General features: G+C 37.6%; 1 protein-coding gene across 2 annotated transcripts; it reads right to left on the minus strand.

Moving 5' to 3' along the window:
• Nucleotides 1-2,597: 2,597 nt before the first annotated feature.
• zbtb8os (zinc finger and BTB domain containing 8 opposite strand) lies at nt 2,598-18,413 on the minus strand. Of its 2 annotated transcripts, XM_007238498.4 has the most exons (7): nt 16,274-16,446; nt 12,775-12,799; nt 11,752-11,873; nt 11,089-11,171; nt 10,287-10,339; nt 4,687-4,723; nt 2,598-3,326 (listed from the first exon to the last, which is right to left on the minus strand). In XM_007238498.4, exons 1-7 carry the CDS (start codon nt 16,353-16,355, stop codon nt 3,237-3,239), a joined length of 492 nt encoding a protein of 163 aa, XP_007238560.1. In that variant the 5' UTR covers nt 16,356-16,446; the 3' UTR covers nt 2,598-3,236. The 2 variants fall into 2 exon arrangements, with proteins under 2 accessions (XP_007238560.1, XP_049337569.1); XM_049481612.1 differs by lacking the exons at nt 12,775-12,799; nt 16,274-16,446 and adding an exon at nt 18,409-18,413.
• Nucleotides 18,414-18,671: the final 258 nt, after the last annotated feature.

The following is an 18,671-nucleotide window of genomic DNA, read 5'->3' on the forward strand; positions in this document are numbered from 1 at the left end:
TCTACCATCTCATATAACCTCTCTACATAGTTTTCTAGCTGTACAGTAGCAAACAGGAAACTCCTGAGCTCCAGAGGGTCACAAAATGGCAGAGAAAATAATTGGATGCCCCCTATTCACACTGAAGGACCATATTATTACAAAAATGTTAAAATTGTATTTTCATTAGACCAATCACTTTCTATAATTGTGCGGACCACGCCTAAAGTAGAGAAAGAAGAAGGAAAAAGGGGAGGAAACTCAGGGAAAATTGGGCTGGAGTTCTGAACCGCGCGCTTGAAGAAGCGTGGAGTTATATCCCCCCTTTTTATTCATGAGAAGTGTAAGAGTAGATAAAGGGGGGTGTTGGGGAGGAGGTGGGTTGTGAACTTTTGTCACGAGACGTAGTTAGTTAGGGCAGGTATTTATAGGGCGGTTGATTGATACGGGGTGGAGTTAGAACGTAGAGTTCGGGCGTGGTCCTTCTCCCAAACTTTTGTTATTACATAACATCATTTTAGAGAAAGGTATGTGACAAATTAATACAAAAACAGCAAGAAAACACCCACACCAAACCCATTCCTTTCATCCATATCCTAATTATCCACCATATTGCAGAATTAAAAAAGTTTAAGGGGGATGAATACCTTTCCATGGCACTGGAAATCTAATTTGCCCATAAACTAAAAAAAAAGGTTTCCTGATAATAAAAAATAAAAATAAAAGTCTGTATATTTTCTTTTTACCTAGGAAGGTAGGAAGTAGTAAGGGGGGTTGGGGATCACAGGTAAACTGACCTTCTACAAAAGCGGATTCCAACTAGAAAAAGGTTGAAAACTGCTGGTGTACCATCTCTCATTTATTCTGATTAAAATTTAATTTAAAAAATTTAAAAATCTCCATAATGGAAAATTAGAAAGTGTTTAGATACCCATTCTGTTAATAATCAAAAGTTGTGTAGTTTAAGGTCAATCACTGAATGCAATCAAATCTCCACAACAATGCTCCTAATCCAATTAAAAAGTCTTCTCTGTCCAACAGGAGCAGAATAAATTATTAATACTTTGATTCAGAAGAAATAATGACTGTGCAGGTGTCCCAGTACTTTTGTCCATGTAGTGCATTTCATCTGCAGAAAGAAATGTCCAACCCAGATTCCTCCCGGTGCTCAAGCCAACAATTCCAAAATAGAACTGATGAAAGAATGGATCAAAACAGCACTATTTTACTGGTGTTTCTGCCAATAAACGAAATGCTGTAAGTTATTCAACACAAACATTTACATTTACGGTATTTAGCAGACGCCCTTATCCAGAGCGACTTTCAACAGTGCTTCAAAGTTACTTCAAATATCCAAAGCTAGTTTGTAGACTAGGATCAAGAGATACATAGAATTTAATCATGTTTAGAACCCTTGGAACCTTTTTTTTTTTTTTTATTAGTTTAGGAACTCTTTGAAAAGATGTGTCTTCAGTCGACGTTTGAAGACCGTGAGTGACTCTGCTGTTCTGACATCCAGTGGAAGTTCATTCCACCACCTTGGTGCAGCACAGAGAAGAGTCTGTCTGGATGTCTGTTTTCTGTGTGTTTTGAGTGATGGAGGTTCGAGCCGAGCCGTACTGGAAGCTCTAAGAGCTCTTGGTGCAGATCTGGCTTTGACCATTGCCATCAGGTATGAAGGTGCTGGTCCGTTTTTTGCCTTGTAGGCCAGCGTCAGGGTTTTGAATCGGATGCGGGCGGCAACAGGAAGCCAGTGGAGGGAACGCAGCAAAGAAGTCACATGACTGAACTTCGGAAGATTGAAGACGAGTCGTGCTGCACACAACATTCACACAGCAATGGCCTTTACTGGGTACAATATGTTCAATTCAGGCACATCAGTGTAAATTCCTTTGTGAAATAATCCGAAAGCCATTCCAACATTTCCCCAGACCATTTCCTAGTAGAATTTACCTTCATGTTCCTCTAGAACAGTGTTCCTCTGTTCTGGTCGTGATACTCCTTTTTAGTTTTTAGATTGCATCATGAGGTTCAAGAAGAGCAGCAAAGGTTTCTTCATTACAACAAATACATTTGTAATGTTTGAACACGTTAATCTGATCTGATCAGCTGCAAATAACAGTGTGGACATCTATTGTATCATACATCTCAATCTGACATATGTTTAAATAAACAAATCCCATTTGTCTGCAGCTTAAACATCAGCTGCGCCTTCAAGTTCATCTCAGGTGTTCATATCTTTACTTAAGAGCTTGGATTTCTGTTCAAGTGGTTTTGGTCCAAAACAACAAGTGGTTTTATGTTTTCATGTTAAAGAAGTATTAGTAGCATGTCCTTATCTGATTTTTTCTCATGTGGCTCAAAGTTAACAATAAAACCTGCATTCCCAACAGTAAATGTTGTTTTTGCTGGTGTTTGTGTGAACTGATCTCATAAACAGGAAATTTTCAAGATGGCTTGAAAATAGCAACAACATTTAAAAACCTTATTTGTGCTTTTCTTGACTGAACTAAAGTTGATTTAACTGCTGGAGCTCGAGCTGCAGTGTTAAAGCAGGGAAATTCTCGAAAATGTGAAAGGCAGGGAGGTGCCAGGACCAGGAGTGAAAAACACAGCTCTAAAAAGAAAGACTTTATTACATTTCTCAGACGTGAATTTAATAATAAAAAAAAACATACAAAAGCAGGTAACCAGAAGTTAGGATTGACCTGCCAGGAAGTGAAAGATGTCTGCTCCACAGCCCCATAAAAATAGCCTCCGTCAGGCCTTTAGCATGTAGTTAAGATGAGGTAATCGGATGGAGGTTTAAAAATAGCAAACACAGTTGGAAAAGAAAATTAAAAATAACAGAGCATCTCTTTAGAGTCATCTGGTCTCCCTTAAGCAGTGTTAATTAGATTAGAGATTTTTTTTACCTTACCCTAGAAATTGGGAGTATGCTGTTTACATGAGCACTGGAACAATAAACTGATATCTGCTGTAATATTATTATGAATGGATTTGTTCGTGCATGTAAACAACTCATTGAGTTCTTGTTAATTTTATCCTGTGTACACAGTCTGAAAACATAAATAAAAACTTCCTTAAACAATAAAAGAGCATCTCTTCAGAGTCACCCAGCCTCCCTTAAGCAGCATTATTCATTTAAACCACACCAAAATTACAGGCAATAGCAGTGAATTATACAGTCATAAATATATGCTCTTCACACCTCAGCACTTAGTAAGACATGCTGTCTCTGCTCCGCCTCCTCCTGCTCAGATGTCGATTATGACGAGGATTTCTGATTTTTCATCATCATCACGGATCTGCATGGCTGAATAGGTGATAGCTTTCACCTCCGTGCCCTGAGAAAGAAAACACACTGTGAGTCTTACTATCATTACTATCATTTGTATTATTATTATTGTACAGCCCATTTTATACCCTGCACAAGACATGCCGCGAGGCTCATCACTATCATACACCCCGCAAACAGTCTATTTTCACTCCTTGTACCTGCGGCGTTTAATTAGCAAAAGGTGCTTACGAATATATCTACACTGATAGGTGTGGTGGTATGAAAGGGAGGTGTGCTTAGGTAAATTTCAGAAGTATTGCTATAACACAGGTGCACCACTGACTCATTTAAACCCTGACAACAGTCGACTGTTAGACGTTCATTGCTATCACAACAATGCAGGTGCAAAATTGCTCTCTGAGCACTTGTACACCCCCGCTCTTTACACATAAACAAAAGAATTAGCAGCAGTGCACAAACCCAACTTTTACATCAACAATAGACAGAATACTAAACAAAATAACATTGCTATTCCTGTAAATGACCTGTGTGTGCACCTTCACAGCGTGAACAAGCAGGTCAGTTTCCTCTGTTTAGAAGCACAGAAGCAATGCGCCATTAAAATAGCAATGGCAAGGGAAATGGCAAGTGAAATGCTGATTGTTTTTTTGAACGTTACGCCTAAAACACACCAAAGATTAATTGAGAGAATTAGTACATGCCTTTTGCACATTTTGAGATGTGCAAGGCATACTTGTGTCCTCACGATACCAACCACACACTGACACGCCTTAAATCAAATAAGCTCCCAGATTTTGCTCAAATGCTTCAGAATGAAAGTTACAACATAGTGATGATTTTCTAACATGGCTTTATTATTCTGACACAAGAAAAGACCAAATTGTTTTTCCAGACTTTGAGGTTTTTGTGCTTCGAGGCAAAACACAAAGCCACAAATAAATTCCCTTGAAACTAAAAGTCCAGCTAATACTGCTCTGTGTTTTAAAATATGTGAGGTAAACAACACATAAGTATACTAGCTTGTTGTTGGGAAACATGCCAGCCTCTATAAGTAACACTGGATGTGCGGGGAAAGTAGTTTGTGATTAACAGGCCAATCACATCAACCCATTTCAACATTCCCACCCTTCCTTCCTAATTGTTTTTTGAAAAATGAATGTAGATAGTGTTAATTTCTAAACTTAAAACAAACAAAGAGCTTAAAGCATCTATAAATGTTTTCTTTTACATTGAAAGCAGTAGTCTTTGTGCAAAATATTATATAATAATATAATAAAGTAATATATAAAATAACATATATAATAAAAAATGTATCAATGTGCTTCTTTAATAGAATCCTACATCATAGGACACTAGATTGTTCAGAGGTAACTGAAGCATTTTTTCAGAGGAACAGTGAGACTGACCTGCGGATGTTTGTTCAGGCTGAACTCCTCCCCCCAGCTGTAGATGAAAGAGACAAGAGAATTAAATCTGATCAAAATAGCAAGTGGACAAATGTTTAGTTACTGGAAATGAACAGTGAATAGTTCAAGAGAAAACACAGGAAGTGAATGTTACTCCCTGCTTGTTTGAATTACAGAGTCTGTCTGAGTCACAGTACTTTACGTGAAGAACTGAAGACTGGGGGGTTTTAGAGGTATATTTGTATATACAAACTTATCATGTGAATAATGTTTGGAGGAAATTGGACACTAAGTTGTGATGGACATTACACCCAGTCACTGTATTAATAAATAAGTTTATTTCTTTTTGAAAAATATAAAAAAATATAAAAGATGACAAGTGAAACTTGCAAGCATAAGGAATATATCTGGAACAGTACATTCTGTGATCAAGCACGATGCGTTTATTAAAGTGCATACATGTCAAAATCTGTATACAGTATTTTATGTATGCATTTTACCGGATCCCCGGAGTGCACATGGCATTTATTCATACTAGAGACCACAACTAAACATTTTAAAATAAATGAAAAAATGTAATTATTTCTGGGACAAAATATCATGGTGATCATGACAGGTCTACCAGTGGCTTCGACAGAAAGCACTGCGACAGACTGACAATCACACAAAAACACAATGCTTCAAATGGTGAAAAAATGAAATAAAATGAACTTATTTGACTGGTCAAGCTGGTCAAGCTGGAATGTTTAGAAATCCCATGGATATGAAACCTAAATGTGGGTTGGAGGTTCAGACTGCAGAAATCAATTCTAAATCTAAAGCTGTGAGAAGCTCATGAGCAACTACACACACTCTGCTCTGGATCTGAGATTTCTGAGTGTTAGGATATAAATATTCCACTGGTCCGTGTGGGGTTGGTATGGCTGTGTTTAGACTGGGTGAGGTAAGGTAAGTGTTAATGACGTGACTTTCTTCTGTAGAGGCCCTGTGTTTGGACAGTGTTGCACCATGTGTACACTCTGTAGTTAAGACTGCAGTTTTAACACAAACACAGTGACTCAGCTTAATTAATACAACATCAGAGACGGAGGTGACCTCAGGAAGACCCGCGGCTGACTGTGCAGCGTCAGACACAAACAACTAACTGCAGTTTCAGTACAGGTCAGCTTCTGCTGAGTAAGAAAACCACCATGAATAAACAGTAGCAGGTGGACAGACAGACAGGTAGGCACGCAGGCACACACGTTTCTAAATTGGCTAAACATTAGACTTTGACAACATACTTTCATCTCAAAGTCTTTAGTGAGATTAGGCTCATTCAAAACCATGTCAGTCATTCATACAGAGATTCCACCACCTTTTACCTTCCTTAAACCGAGCTGTAAAAATAACCTTCAATTATATTAATCCTGAGTGAAGTGACATTGATAAATATTACATATCTATTACAATATATAAATATTACATACATCTGTGCGTTTTTATTCTCAGGGCGTAACATCTGTCAGCAACTACTGGCTAACATCATTTATTCTGATTCATGAACTTCAGTGTAAAAATCCCTAAATGAGGAGGCAATTTCATCACCAAATGCTTCTTGTTTTATATGAGTGTTTATTGGTCTGTCCTTTGGCTGCACCGCACTGCAGTGAAAACACACATAAAGTGCGTCAGAGCTCACAGTGTTTCCTGCCTCATCACGCCTGAATAAACTTGCCTGGAATTCATCAGCTTTAAGGCAATACTCAATTTCAGTGAGAATTCGTAATAATTTAATCATTTTAGCTTTCTAATGTGCTTTAATAGAGTGTAATATAAGGTTTTATCATCAGTGGCATTTAATGTTCTTCTTTAAAGTGACGGTAATGCTGTTTTCCATGACAATACATCATCCAAAACAATTGTATCGTGACAGACCTAGGTAGAATTTAAAAAATATATAATTTAACTAAAAGAAAATGTAAAATGCTGACTTTTTAATCTAAAAAATTATATATATTTCCCCAAACTTTTATATTAATAAGTAAGAAAATTGTTTATTTTTGAAAATTCTAGCAAATCATCTAAACAGTTATTTTGTGATGTATAATTATTTAATGATTTATAATTTCTGAACCATTTGAGAAGACGTGATGTCTTTTTCACAATTAAATCCTAGGTGCCCCCCGTCTCTTTTGGTGCGCTTTTTAATAAATATCTAACTGTGAATCCAAGTAATAGAATATATATATATACATTTTTAATATATAACATAACACTGGATTATGTTGTTTAAGACTGTGAAATTAAGTTGCTATGCTGCTGCTTTAATTACAATGTTTCTATGACATAATCTGTACAATATTATGGTAACTTTTTTTTTAAATGGAATAGTTTTGATATATCGATAATTACAATATATTGTTCGGTTGTAACCAGAACTGTGAGTGTGAGGCTGGAGGGGGAGGAAGTTTAGATTTTATCAGTTTTAGAATCGATACAATCTGATTGAAGATCACGGACACCCCTGATGTTTTCACATTATAATGCACTAAATTTGATACACTGTTCCACATCTACTTTGCATTATAAATCCAGTGGAAATCCAGAGATACTGCACGTTCCTGATGGTACACACAACAGAACAGATAAAGCAAAAAGGCAGAATGCTTCAGATAAAACACTACGGCAAGAAATGCATGAGCACAACTTCTCCACTAGATATAATAAAACTAACTCTGTTTCAAAACACATAATAAACATTATACGCTGCGATTTCAACACCACCTGAATAAACAGTCAGTAATTATGGGCATGATTCAGGCAGAAAATTTGTATTCTGGATTAGATTAGTGGTTAGCTGAGGCTTACCCAACTATCTGGGTTGGCGTTAAGGGAAATGAAACATATAATAAGAAAAGCTGTTGGTATGCCTCTAATTACATGTCTGTCTGAAATAAATACATGCAATATAAAGTCATATTTTCAGAAAAGTTGTTTTCTTTCTGACTGGCTTTGTGACTAAGAAAGTTACAGTGCATTCACACCATACCAGCCACTGCACAGCAATGCTACTGCTGGTAGTAATGAGCCTGGATTCCTCAGCATTACTCTTCCTCTTATTCCTATTGCTGCCATGCTGTTGGCACTGTCATCACACTGTCAGTCCTGCCACCATGTCATTTCTTCACCGCTGTGCCAGGTGCCAGCCTCGCTCAGCATTGACAAATCACAGCACTTTGTGTAGCTAGGCTAATTATCCCATTCAGCTGTAACTCAGCTGTATATCCTCCTATCACTAGTGATGCTCCAACACCAGGAGGGTGAAGACCAGCACACGCCTCCTCCGACACAGGTGAAGTCAGACTCCGCCTCTATTTGAGTTGCTGCTGATGCAGCATTGCCGAGCAGCATCACAGCGCTAACGCTCGGAGGAAAGCGCAGCGACTCGGTTCTAACACATCAGCTTACAGACACATTGTGAGCTGATGAGGAGAAAGAGAGAGCGCCATCTACTGTACCCACCCAGAGAGAGCAAGGCCATCTGTGCTCTCTCAGGGCTCTGGCAGCTGATGGCAAGCTACATTTCTTTTTAATGTATATATTTCCCGTTTTACACCATTATTTATCAAAATGCATTTGTCTTTTAGGATTCTATAGGACGCCATTGTGAGGTGTTATCTTGGTAATGAGGCTGAACACTGGCCAGCATGCTAATGGCAAGGCAACATGAATTATGGGAGTTGGAGTGAGATCTGACAGTGGGAGCAGACAGATGGCAAAATTATTTAAGTTATTTCATTACTGTGGTTATGAACATTCCTCAACCAACACAATGTCTGCAGGTGTGTACTGGGAATAAATCACAGAAGGCATTACCGCCCACAGTGGACAGAGCAGTTGATGGTAATGAATAGTAATGGTAATAGAAATCACATCTTTATTTAATGCAGGAGATCAAAAATACACAAATTCCACAGGTCAGTGCCGTGTTCTCGAGCCTCCGTGGGACATGCTAGTTGTGGCTCCTGACTTTATTACATATGTATTATTTTAGAGTATAATATATTTTTATGTGCTAAAATTAACATGCTGGGAACAAATTAGGACTGGGACCACTTTTGATGTAATCAGAGCAAAAAAAGTTATTTAATAAAGATTTTTTTTTTCCCGGGAGGAAGCTGTAACTAATAAACTCGCCTCAGTCATCGAGTATTTTAGACAGAGACCCTACTGTTCGCTTCTCATAAAGCCCTGTTCTGAACTGTAAGCACACGTTACTCATGTGAACATGAAGTGTGTTTTGGTTGTAAATAGTACATCTAATCTAGGTCACAGCACATTTATACGCCTCATGATTCAGTGGAAGGGGATAAAAGGTTTCTGTGGCCACTAGGAAAAGTACTGAAAGTGTTCATCTGTGAGTGAAACACAGCATCTTTATCTCAGCCCTGCTGCTGCCACTCTTTACCGAATTACACACCTTCTCATTCACTGTGTACAGAGACAGAGAGAGAGAGACAGAGAGAGAGAGAGAGAGAGAGAGAGACAGAGAGAGAGACAGAGAGAGAGCCAGAGAGAGAGACACAGCATACCTCAATACCTGCACACACCCAGAAACAGACCCTCTCACACACATTAAACACCACCACCACCTTCACACTAACACCTACTACACTCTCACACACACACACACCTCCAAACCATCCACAAAACACAGCAATCAGACTATATTAATCACTGGCTTCATGAAATTTCCTCCATTAATAAATTAGAATGTTACAGATCATTAAATAGAGAATACACCCTCGCAGATTACCTGACTAAAATTAAAAACCCCAGAGAAAGACACACGCTGACGATGTACAGACTCAGTGCCCACAGCCTGGAGATAGAGAGCGGGAGACAGAGGAAACACTGGAGACCCAGAGCCGAGCGAGTGTGTGATCACTGCAGCTCCGGGCAGGTAGAAACCGAGCAGCACTTCCTCTCCTCCTGCTCTAAATACACCCAGCTCAGACTGCAGTTCCTACAGAACATCACATCCACCATCCCATCACTCAGATTAATAACAGAGGAAGATCTGATCAGACTGTATTTAGGAGAGATTCCAGAATGTGCTGGATTATCTGCTAAATATGTACACAACTGCCACACCCTGAGAAACCAGAGCCCCACCCTACACTAAACAACCCTGCTCATATAATTATATATATATTATTGCATAAACTATATGTACATTTATTTCTTATTATTATTATTATTATTATTTTTTCTCACATATTGTAATTTATTTATTATCCTTCAATTTTGTCATAATTTGATTATTATTTTTGTATTTGTTGAATTGTTTGTTTTGGCAACAGTTGTTGTTTACAATTCATGCCAATAAAGCCATTTGAATTTGAGAGAGAGAGAGACAGAGAGAGAGAGAGACACACAGAGAGAGAGAGACACACAGAGAGAGAGAGACACACAGAGAGAGAGAGAGAGACACACAGAGAGAGAGAGAGAGAGAGAGAGAGAGAGAGAGAGAGACAGAGTGGAAGTGACACATATTCATGTTTGCCTATTCCTGTTGGGAAAATGGCATCTGCCTGAATAATTTCCAAGACACTCACCCTATTGAACGAATTTTGAAGCCCATTCGATCCAAGTGCACAACTTTCACCTCCTGTAAAATAACAAAAAATATATATAATAAAATAAAAACCGGTATCAATTTTTTTTTTGTCTAAATTTTTATGTTTCTTTAGGGAGCCTAAAGACTGGGCTCTGGATCAGTGGAAGAAAATCATGTGAAGATCTGATCTGAGTCCAGATGAGTCCAATCCGTGATGGAGCATCAGGGTAAGAAGAGAGGCGACTGAAGTGATTACCCATCATGCCTAGTGCTATTGTATAAGCCTGTGGAGGCGGAGCTATGATCTTGGGCTGCTGCAGTTGGTCAGATCTAGGTTCAGCAAGGTGTGTTTTCCAAATAAACAGTTCCAGGATTAAATGGGCTCAGATTGTGAAAGAATGCAGGAATAGCCGACACAGAGTTCAGACATGAACTCTTTAGGATGAGCTGCTGCCGCAGAGCTCCAAATCTCCCATCATCAATACAAGATCTTGAGGGAAAATTCATGCAACTCTGGACAGAAATAAATACAGTACACTACAGAAGATTGTGGAATGCTAAATTTCCATTGCCTTGCACCAAAACATCTCTGAAGTATTGAGAAAGAATGGCAGTGTTAGAAACTGGTACATATATTATCATCCCTCTCTTTTTCTGAAAATATTGCAGGTCTCACCTACAGGAATGGACTTTTTTTGGGGTTGTTTTGTGGGTTTTCATAACTTACGTAAATTTGGGAGCAGGTGAATATTTAGTAGCAATTAAGATGAGGGAAAGAGGAGATGAGAGATGTAATTTACCCTTGGGATAAAGAAAACATCAGCACTGAACTTGAAGAGCCAGTCGTCTAGGAAATGGAACAGAAGTGATTCCAGGTCTTCCCCTGGGCAGAGACAGACACAGGAAATTATTCAACTGTCCAACAAAACGCAAAAATAATGACTTTTCAATGACACCATGCATCACATATCACCTTAAAATGCATCACAATAAACCTCTCTATTCGCTTTTATTACATCAAATATCAGTCTGTTTATATCCAGTATTCCCGGCATGTTACTGCACAATGCTGCTACACTTTCCTTTATGCTTTCTGCAGCAATTTTTAAGATCCTGACACAACTAATGCATTCTTTATCTATATCAAAATATTGTGAATAGACATCATCATCATCAGGATCATCAGTGGAAGATAAAAAAAATCACTAAACAAATACTCTTATGCATTGCACAGTGATTTATATAACATTTCGTGCTGCACATTATCCTATTAATCAGGACTGATTACACTCTGTAATAAAATACAGTTGTTCAGTTCTATTTATTCTATCTAAATCTATTATGATACAATAGTTATATTAACCTCATTGTAAATGACAAAAATACTGCCACATACTATATTTACCATATCGCCCACCACTATTATACATTAAATCATATCAAAATTAAGCTCCATTTCTGACCTTCAGATTCAACCTCTATAGTATCTGTGGGTTCAACCGTTTCTGTATCGGTCATGTAGCCGAACATGGCCATCGCACACTGCTCAAACGCCTCCTCCAGAGAGTCACCCCAAGAGTGCAGCCTGGAAACACACACACACACACACACACACACACACACACACACATATATATACATTATACAACAAGTCATGTAAATTAGAGAGTCTAAAAGAACAAAATTCCAGCATTTCTGCTCGGCTTTGTTTGGGCAGTTTGACATAATAAAGTGATAAAAATATGACAGTATGTCACTAATGACTCTCTGACTGAATTTTGTAAGCTGCTGATGATCGGTTTTAGCCTTGAGTTTATTATTTCTGAGAAAAATGCCCTTTTATTTGCTTCATGTGACAAGATAAAACACGCAAGTACTGATTAAACACACACTTATGGTATTACAGCACCAAATAGAAACGGCTGAAGAGAGTGCGCATTCTTTTACAGGAAGGAGGGAAAATGCTGCTGGGCAGGGTTTGAGTTGGCGTGCTGTCATCACTCTTTAGCTGTGGGATCTTTGACTGGAAGACGTGATGTAAAACTAACCACCCGTTTCCTCTCTCATCTGTTTGTTATGGCCTGGCGGGAAACCAGTCTGTACCTGTGACAGTAACAGTGTGATCACAGGCGCGTGATCACAGCAGCTTTTCCGGCCTGGTATACAGCTTTAAACACATGCAAAATAAAAAAAATCAACTGTACAACATAACTCCATTCAACATAACAGCTAAAACTATATGTTGCATATATTTTATGCCTATAATAAATCCCTAACATATTCCCTAATTTACCTCTGCTGATTAATAGAGGATTAATTATTACAGTTAAGCATAAAATGCTGTAAACTGATAGTAATATTGTTTATTGCAATTATTTCTGGGAAAATATATTGTCAGATAAAGTGAAGTCAATGTGACAGGCCAAGGCTGAAATGAAACAGAACAGATGCACGTTATCATCATGAGAAGATCAGAGTTTACTCACTGAACATCTGCAGTGTGATCCAGATCTGAAATGAAAAAAACAAAGGTTTAGAATTAGACATGAAAATCATGCTGACATGACTCACTGGTGATGCTCCAACGCCAGAAGGGTTAAAAAGACTAGCACACGCCTCCTCTGACACATGTGAAGTCAGACACCGCTTCTTTTTGAGCTGCTGCTGATGCAGCATTACCGAGCAGCATCACAGCTGCGCTTTTTCGGAGGAAAGCGCAGCAACTCGGTTCTTATACACAGACGCAGCCTTGTGCTGATCCACATCACCCTAGGAGTGATGAGGGGGAAAAGCTCCATCTTTCCACCCAGAGAGAGCAAGCTGCATGATCAGGATTCAAATATGATCTCCTGAATATAGTGGCAGGGTTTTAGACCGCTGGACCATTTGGCACCCCAACGCCGCAATTGTTGATTCAGTTACACACTTACCAGCATTCTTTATATAGAAAAAGACGGCCGGGACACCTGCTGATTCATTCTTATTCCTTTCTATTAAAAACTGCTTTTGTCTACAAACTGTCTACAGATTTCGGAGCATTCATGTGAGGATTGCATTTAATGACGAGTTCAGGATGCTGGATGATCATCACCTCACCTCATCCTCACCTCTACAGGTCATCTCAAAAGTATTAGGAAGGAGTAATAATATCTATTTCAAATAAAACCCCTTTTATCAGTCTGGATGATGTAAGCTGACGGAACTGAGGCCTCTCCTAAAAGGTACAAATGCAAAATAAGAATATCTATTTCATCAGATATTGCAGATGTCTGATGTTATCGTCAGTCTACTAGATAAAACACACATCCAAAATTAATTACACACATCATTACAGTTCCACGGCTCCACAGCTCAGCGATGAAGGGCTTTATACCTCTCTAGACCACGAATGGCTTCACACATGGTGAGAGACTTTAGAGAATCCTATTCTATTGGCAGTACTTTACTACAGGGACTAAACATGTTGTGAATGAGCATTTTTATATCTTTGTCGGCAATAAGTGCAACTAAAAGTAAAAGGAAACTGTATTCAAATATTATTTGATTGTTTTAAGCATCAAGATGACTTATTAATTTAAATGTATATTAAAACTTTAATATTCAGGCAGCAAAATATTTTTAAAATACCTTTATACCTGTGGATTAGTCTAAAGTGAAGTTCATGGGGTTATGGAACTGGCTAGACTAAAAAATGTTGTCAGCTTCTAATGTACTTGGGAGGGCAGCCCAGACCTGTGTAAAAAATGTCTTATAAAAATATTTATTCTCTAAAAACAGAACCGGTCCAGGTTCAGCCTCATGAAGCCGACTGAGAGAATAATGCCAAGAGTGTCATTATTTTGAGTGGTCATAGCTGGCATTAAAGGAAAAGGAGTTACTTTGAAAAATCTAAATGTAGTTATACAGTAAATATTTATTACTGCATATGTGGGTGTGTCCAAACTTTTGTCTGGTACTGTGTGTTCTCAAAATATTGCACGCACTGACGCAACACCAAGAACAGGAAACATTTGGAATAAAACTCGATTTCGTCATAATTTTAAGACATGTCCAAAAGTTTGTGGGCATTAACTGCTTCTATTCTTCTGGAAAGGAATGATCAGAGACGCCCCATTAGAGCATCACTGCGGTGAGGATCTTATGATGGGGGATGAGAGCTAGTTCTATTACGCAGATGAATTCTAAAAGGTAATAAATAGATGAATGAATAGGTAATGAATAGAGCTCCATCAATCCGGAGAACTCCGTTCCACTGCTTAAAACTGGGGAACACCCTTCCCCTCCCCTCCAGCTTAGTAACTCTCTTTATACAACTGTATAAACTGTATGATATCTACACCTAAAAATAATCATCTTAATAAAATACACAGATCTGCTATTACATTTACATCATCTCCATGATTTTACACTCACTGAACATTAAATATATATCATCTCTCTGATCATACAGAACACTCTGTAGTTCTATGATTACGCACTGTAGTTCTTATTTTTCACTGCAAACTCTTTACCCTGTTATTCACGGCTCCGGACAAACCACCTCAGAGCAGCTATTATGGGACTGTGTTGCTTCCTGAGTAGAATAACAAACACACACACACACACACACACACACACACACACACACACACATACACATACACATACACACACACACACACACACACACACACACACACAAGATGTGGGCAGTTGTGTTTGCTTGGCTTGGCTTCAGCACCCACTGCTGCTGCCCTCTGGTGACAGGTTTGTTGGATTTAACGCAGTGCAGATCAGCGCCTGGTTTGGTTTAGTGCAGGTCGGTTTGTTTTTTGTCTGTTTTTTTGTGTCTGTGCCTTCACCAGGTGAAGAAGACATACAGCATTTATATCACAAAAGCGGCTGCAGGCTTTACAGGCAGTTCTTGCAGTTGTTGTTGTTTTTTTATATAATTTTTTTTTTTTTTTTCCAGTTTTACTCAGACAATTACTCAAGCCACTTATTAGGACTTCCACCATCAATAGTGATTCTCCAAAACCAGGAGGGTGAAGAAGACTAGCACAAGCTTCCTCCTGATGCAGCATTACCGAGCATCACAGCGCTAACGCTCGGAGGAAAGCGCAGCGACAGACGCCCTGTGCTGCAGACATCACCCTCGGAGTGATTTGGGGAGAGAGCACCATCTACCCACCCGGAGGGAGCAGGGCCAATTTGCTATATATAGCCTTTTCTTTTTAAATACACAACAGTTACAAACTGTTACTTTGTTGTTTAAAAAACAGTAAACTAAAGAAGCTCGTTTTATCGCCATTGCTGTAGTTATATACATATATTTATATTAATAAATACTTACATTTAAATATAAAGCAGCCCAGGTTTTAAAAAAGAATATCAATCGTTTGGATTTAATATAACTTCCTCTCATATAAATAATATCTGGGATTTCTCCTAGTAACCTAGCTGTTATTCAAGCTCATATTTATGCAGTTTAATGCAAAATTTGCTAAATCTTATTCCTTTTATAAGATCCATGGAAATTTGTGGGGAAATGTTTAAAGGTTTAAAAAGCTCGATCAGCACCTGAGAGGGTACTGGCGTTTTTTAAATTTACATTTATGGCATTAAACTGACTCTCTTTTCCAGAGCGACTTACCGGGATGTTCCTCTTACAGAGATGGAGCAGAGTAGAGTTAGGAGTCTAGCCCAAGATCAATAAATACGCGATATATGCGATTTAGCGACTTTAACTTTATGTAACAGAATTGTAACAGCTTCAGGCAGAGGAGATTATTTAACTTTTGATATTATCGTGTTTCAGTAGAGAGGAGACATTAGTTTTAAATGTGTTTCTTAAAACTCCCTACAGATATATTACTCTCATTTAACTAGAATTCAATTTAATTTACTGGTAAAAACAGAAGTTATTTAGCTCCCTGGCTATCATCGTCATGTCTGAGGCAGTACTAATCTTAAGTTTTAAACTCAGCATTAAAGCGCTTCACTTACACTCATACTTCTTGTTGATTGGAGGATATTTGGATTTTATCTTCTTCTGAGCCTCAGTGAGATCAAGCTCTCGATCATCCATTGATTTAACTGTAATTATCACTCAGATACAGAGACTTCCTAAATACAGGTACACTCACTCACTGCCCGTGAAATCAGACACATTCACACTCCAAACCTGTTCCTGTTTCAAAATAAAAGTCCTCTTTTCAACATAAAAGTCTCATGAATGAGGTGTTTCTAACTTCACATGACGCCTTTTTTTGACGCCCAGACCCATTTCTGAACACTGATCAAAATCATCAGTAAGCAGCTTTATAAGTATTAATGCAGACGTTTCTGGGGTGATTGTGTTATTATTAGAGATATAATAATATAAGCAAAATAACAGGTAAACAAAGTGGGAGAGAAAAAACAAACCCTTAGAAAAAAAATAACAAATAGTGAGCAACACATGCCTGTAACCACTTTAAAATTAAAATCCTCATGTAACGAAAATTAAACAACGATTTCATAAAGTGTATTATACTATTTTATTCTAGAATAAAATAGTTCTATGGAACGGTAAGCATTTTATTAAAGCATTACAGTTTTTAAAGTGGTTGGAACAGAGCTAAAGAAGCTGAAAATACATATTTAAAATGACTTTACTCGAGTTCTTAGTTAAGACATTTTTTGGAAACAGAATAGAAAAGTACACCCAGCCACACCCAGCTAACTAATGATTGTTAACTAATGATTTAAAAGCTATAATGCTTTTAAAATTATTATAATGATTTTCTCACTACTTTATACATCCAATAGATATATTACAAAACAGTTTTGGTCTAAATAGAAATCACCAAATTTCTACACAATTCAAGTAGTTTCTGAATGTGTTCATAATTCCAACCCTAAATGCGAAAATAAATGGGCTTTTATTTAATTGTAGACAGTATCAACTCAAGATATATTTTATGTTTTATCTGCTCAAATATTTTTTTATTTAGTAATATTTCAGGTCTGCTCAGATTTACTAAATGACTAGAAATAAAACATTTCTACTCATCTTCCACCAGATGGCAGCATTGGAGCAGTTTATAACACGACAAAGTAGCACTGGAGGAATACGTCTTCCAAACCACTTTGCATCATACACAAATACTGCAGACCGTGCAGAGAGGCCAATTCAGTCATTACATCAATTATTCTAACTAAACAAAGCATCATTTAGACTAAGACTAATGATTAGATTAAGTCAATTTATATTTCAATTCTACACTTCTACACAAAAAAGTAGAAGTGTAGTACAGCAAGTTTTGAGAATATTTCATTCATTCAAAATTTTTACACTTTTTCTTTATAGGGTTCACACTGTAACTAAATTAATATGTCAGGCCGTTGGCATAAACTGGGCAGTGGGCAGCTGATCTGTGGTGGGTGACGGATGGGGAAGCCTGACTTCCAGAAACTTCCAGCAGTCTGACCGGTGAGAGGAGAACCTGAGGGTGGAATATCCATCAGTATCGGGCCAGACAGGTGGGTAGTCAGTAACTGTGAGGAAAGTAGAAAGATGGAATTAGTTTTTACTGGTTTTATGGAGAACAGAGAATATGCAATATTGTCTATCATCAGGGGGTGGCTAATGACTCCATAATGACTGTAAAGTAAAAATATTAAAGTCATTGAAAAATATGTAGTAAAGTAAAAGTGGATGTACAAGAAAGAAACAATACTCCAATACAGTAATAAAGTTCTTATACTTTACGTCTCCTAAGCTGGCATTTCAACACTGAATCAAAATTGATTTTATGGTTGAATCAATGTTGGATTTGGTGTTGATTTTGAAAAGTTAATCAACATTGTTATGTCAATGCTGGACATTCAACCTTTAATAGACCATAGCTCACATTTGGAATGTTCAAAACTGTATGGATGCGGGAAATAAATGTATGCCATGATGAAAAAAATTACAATTTTATTTTTATTCTCTATCTCTCTCTGAATGTACATCTCTTAGAAGCAGGAACTGTACAACTACAAACAAAAAGCTTTAATTACTACAAGTAATTAAAATCCTCTGGTAACAGATTGTTAATAATAAACTTACATCATTGAGTATAAAGAAAGTTACCCACCACAGCCAATCTGATTACTGAACATCTGATCTCAAAAACACAACAGTAAAACTAAAAGAACATTCCCCAGGTATAGAGAAGAATTGGTGCCAAATTAAAAAGCAGTTACTGTAAATGGGAGTTAAAAAAACTTTTATTCTTCCATTCAACAGTTTTTTGAAATTGTATGATGATGAAATATTAAATGCTAATTTATAAGGCAGAAGGTTGAGGACATTTTGTTAATTCAATATTAAAATGTCAACGTTTGCAATATCATTTAATATTAAAAAGGCGTTACT

This window comes from Astyanax mexicanus, chromosome 7 (genome assembly GCF_023375975.1).
Source record: "Astyanax mexicanus isolate ESR-SI-001 chromosome 7, AstMex3_surface, whole genome shotgun sequence".
In the NCBI taxonomy this organism is placed as follows: Eukaryota; Metazoa; Chordata; class Actinopteri; order Characiformes; family Acestrorhamphidae; genus Astyanax; species Astyanax mexicanus.

Bases quoted from the DNA above. Each gene is read 5' to 3' on its own strand.
- zbtb8os (XM_007238498.4), bottom strand. From the start codon at position 16,355: ATGGATGATCGAGAGCTTGATCTCACTGAGGCTCAGAAGAAGATAAAA. The intron at 12,800-16,273 runs GTAAGTGAAGCG...TTTTCATTTCAG, and splicing joins AATCAACAAGAAGTATGAGT to ATCTGGATCACACTGCAGAT. The intron at 10,340-11,088 runs GTAAATTACATC...GTTATTTTACAG, and splicing joins ATGTTTTCTTTATCCCAAGG to GAGGTGAAAGTTGTGCACTT.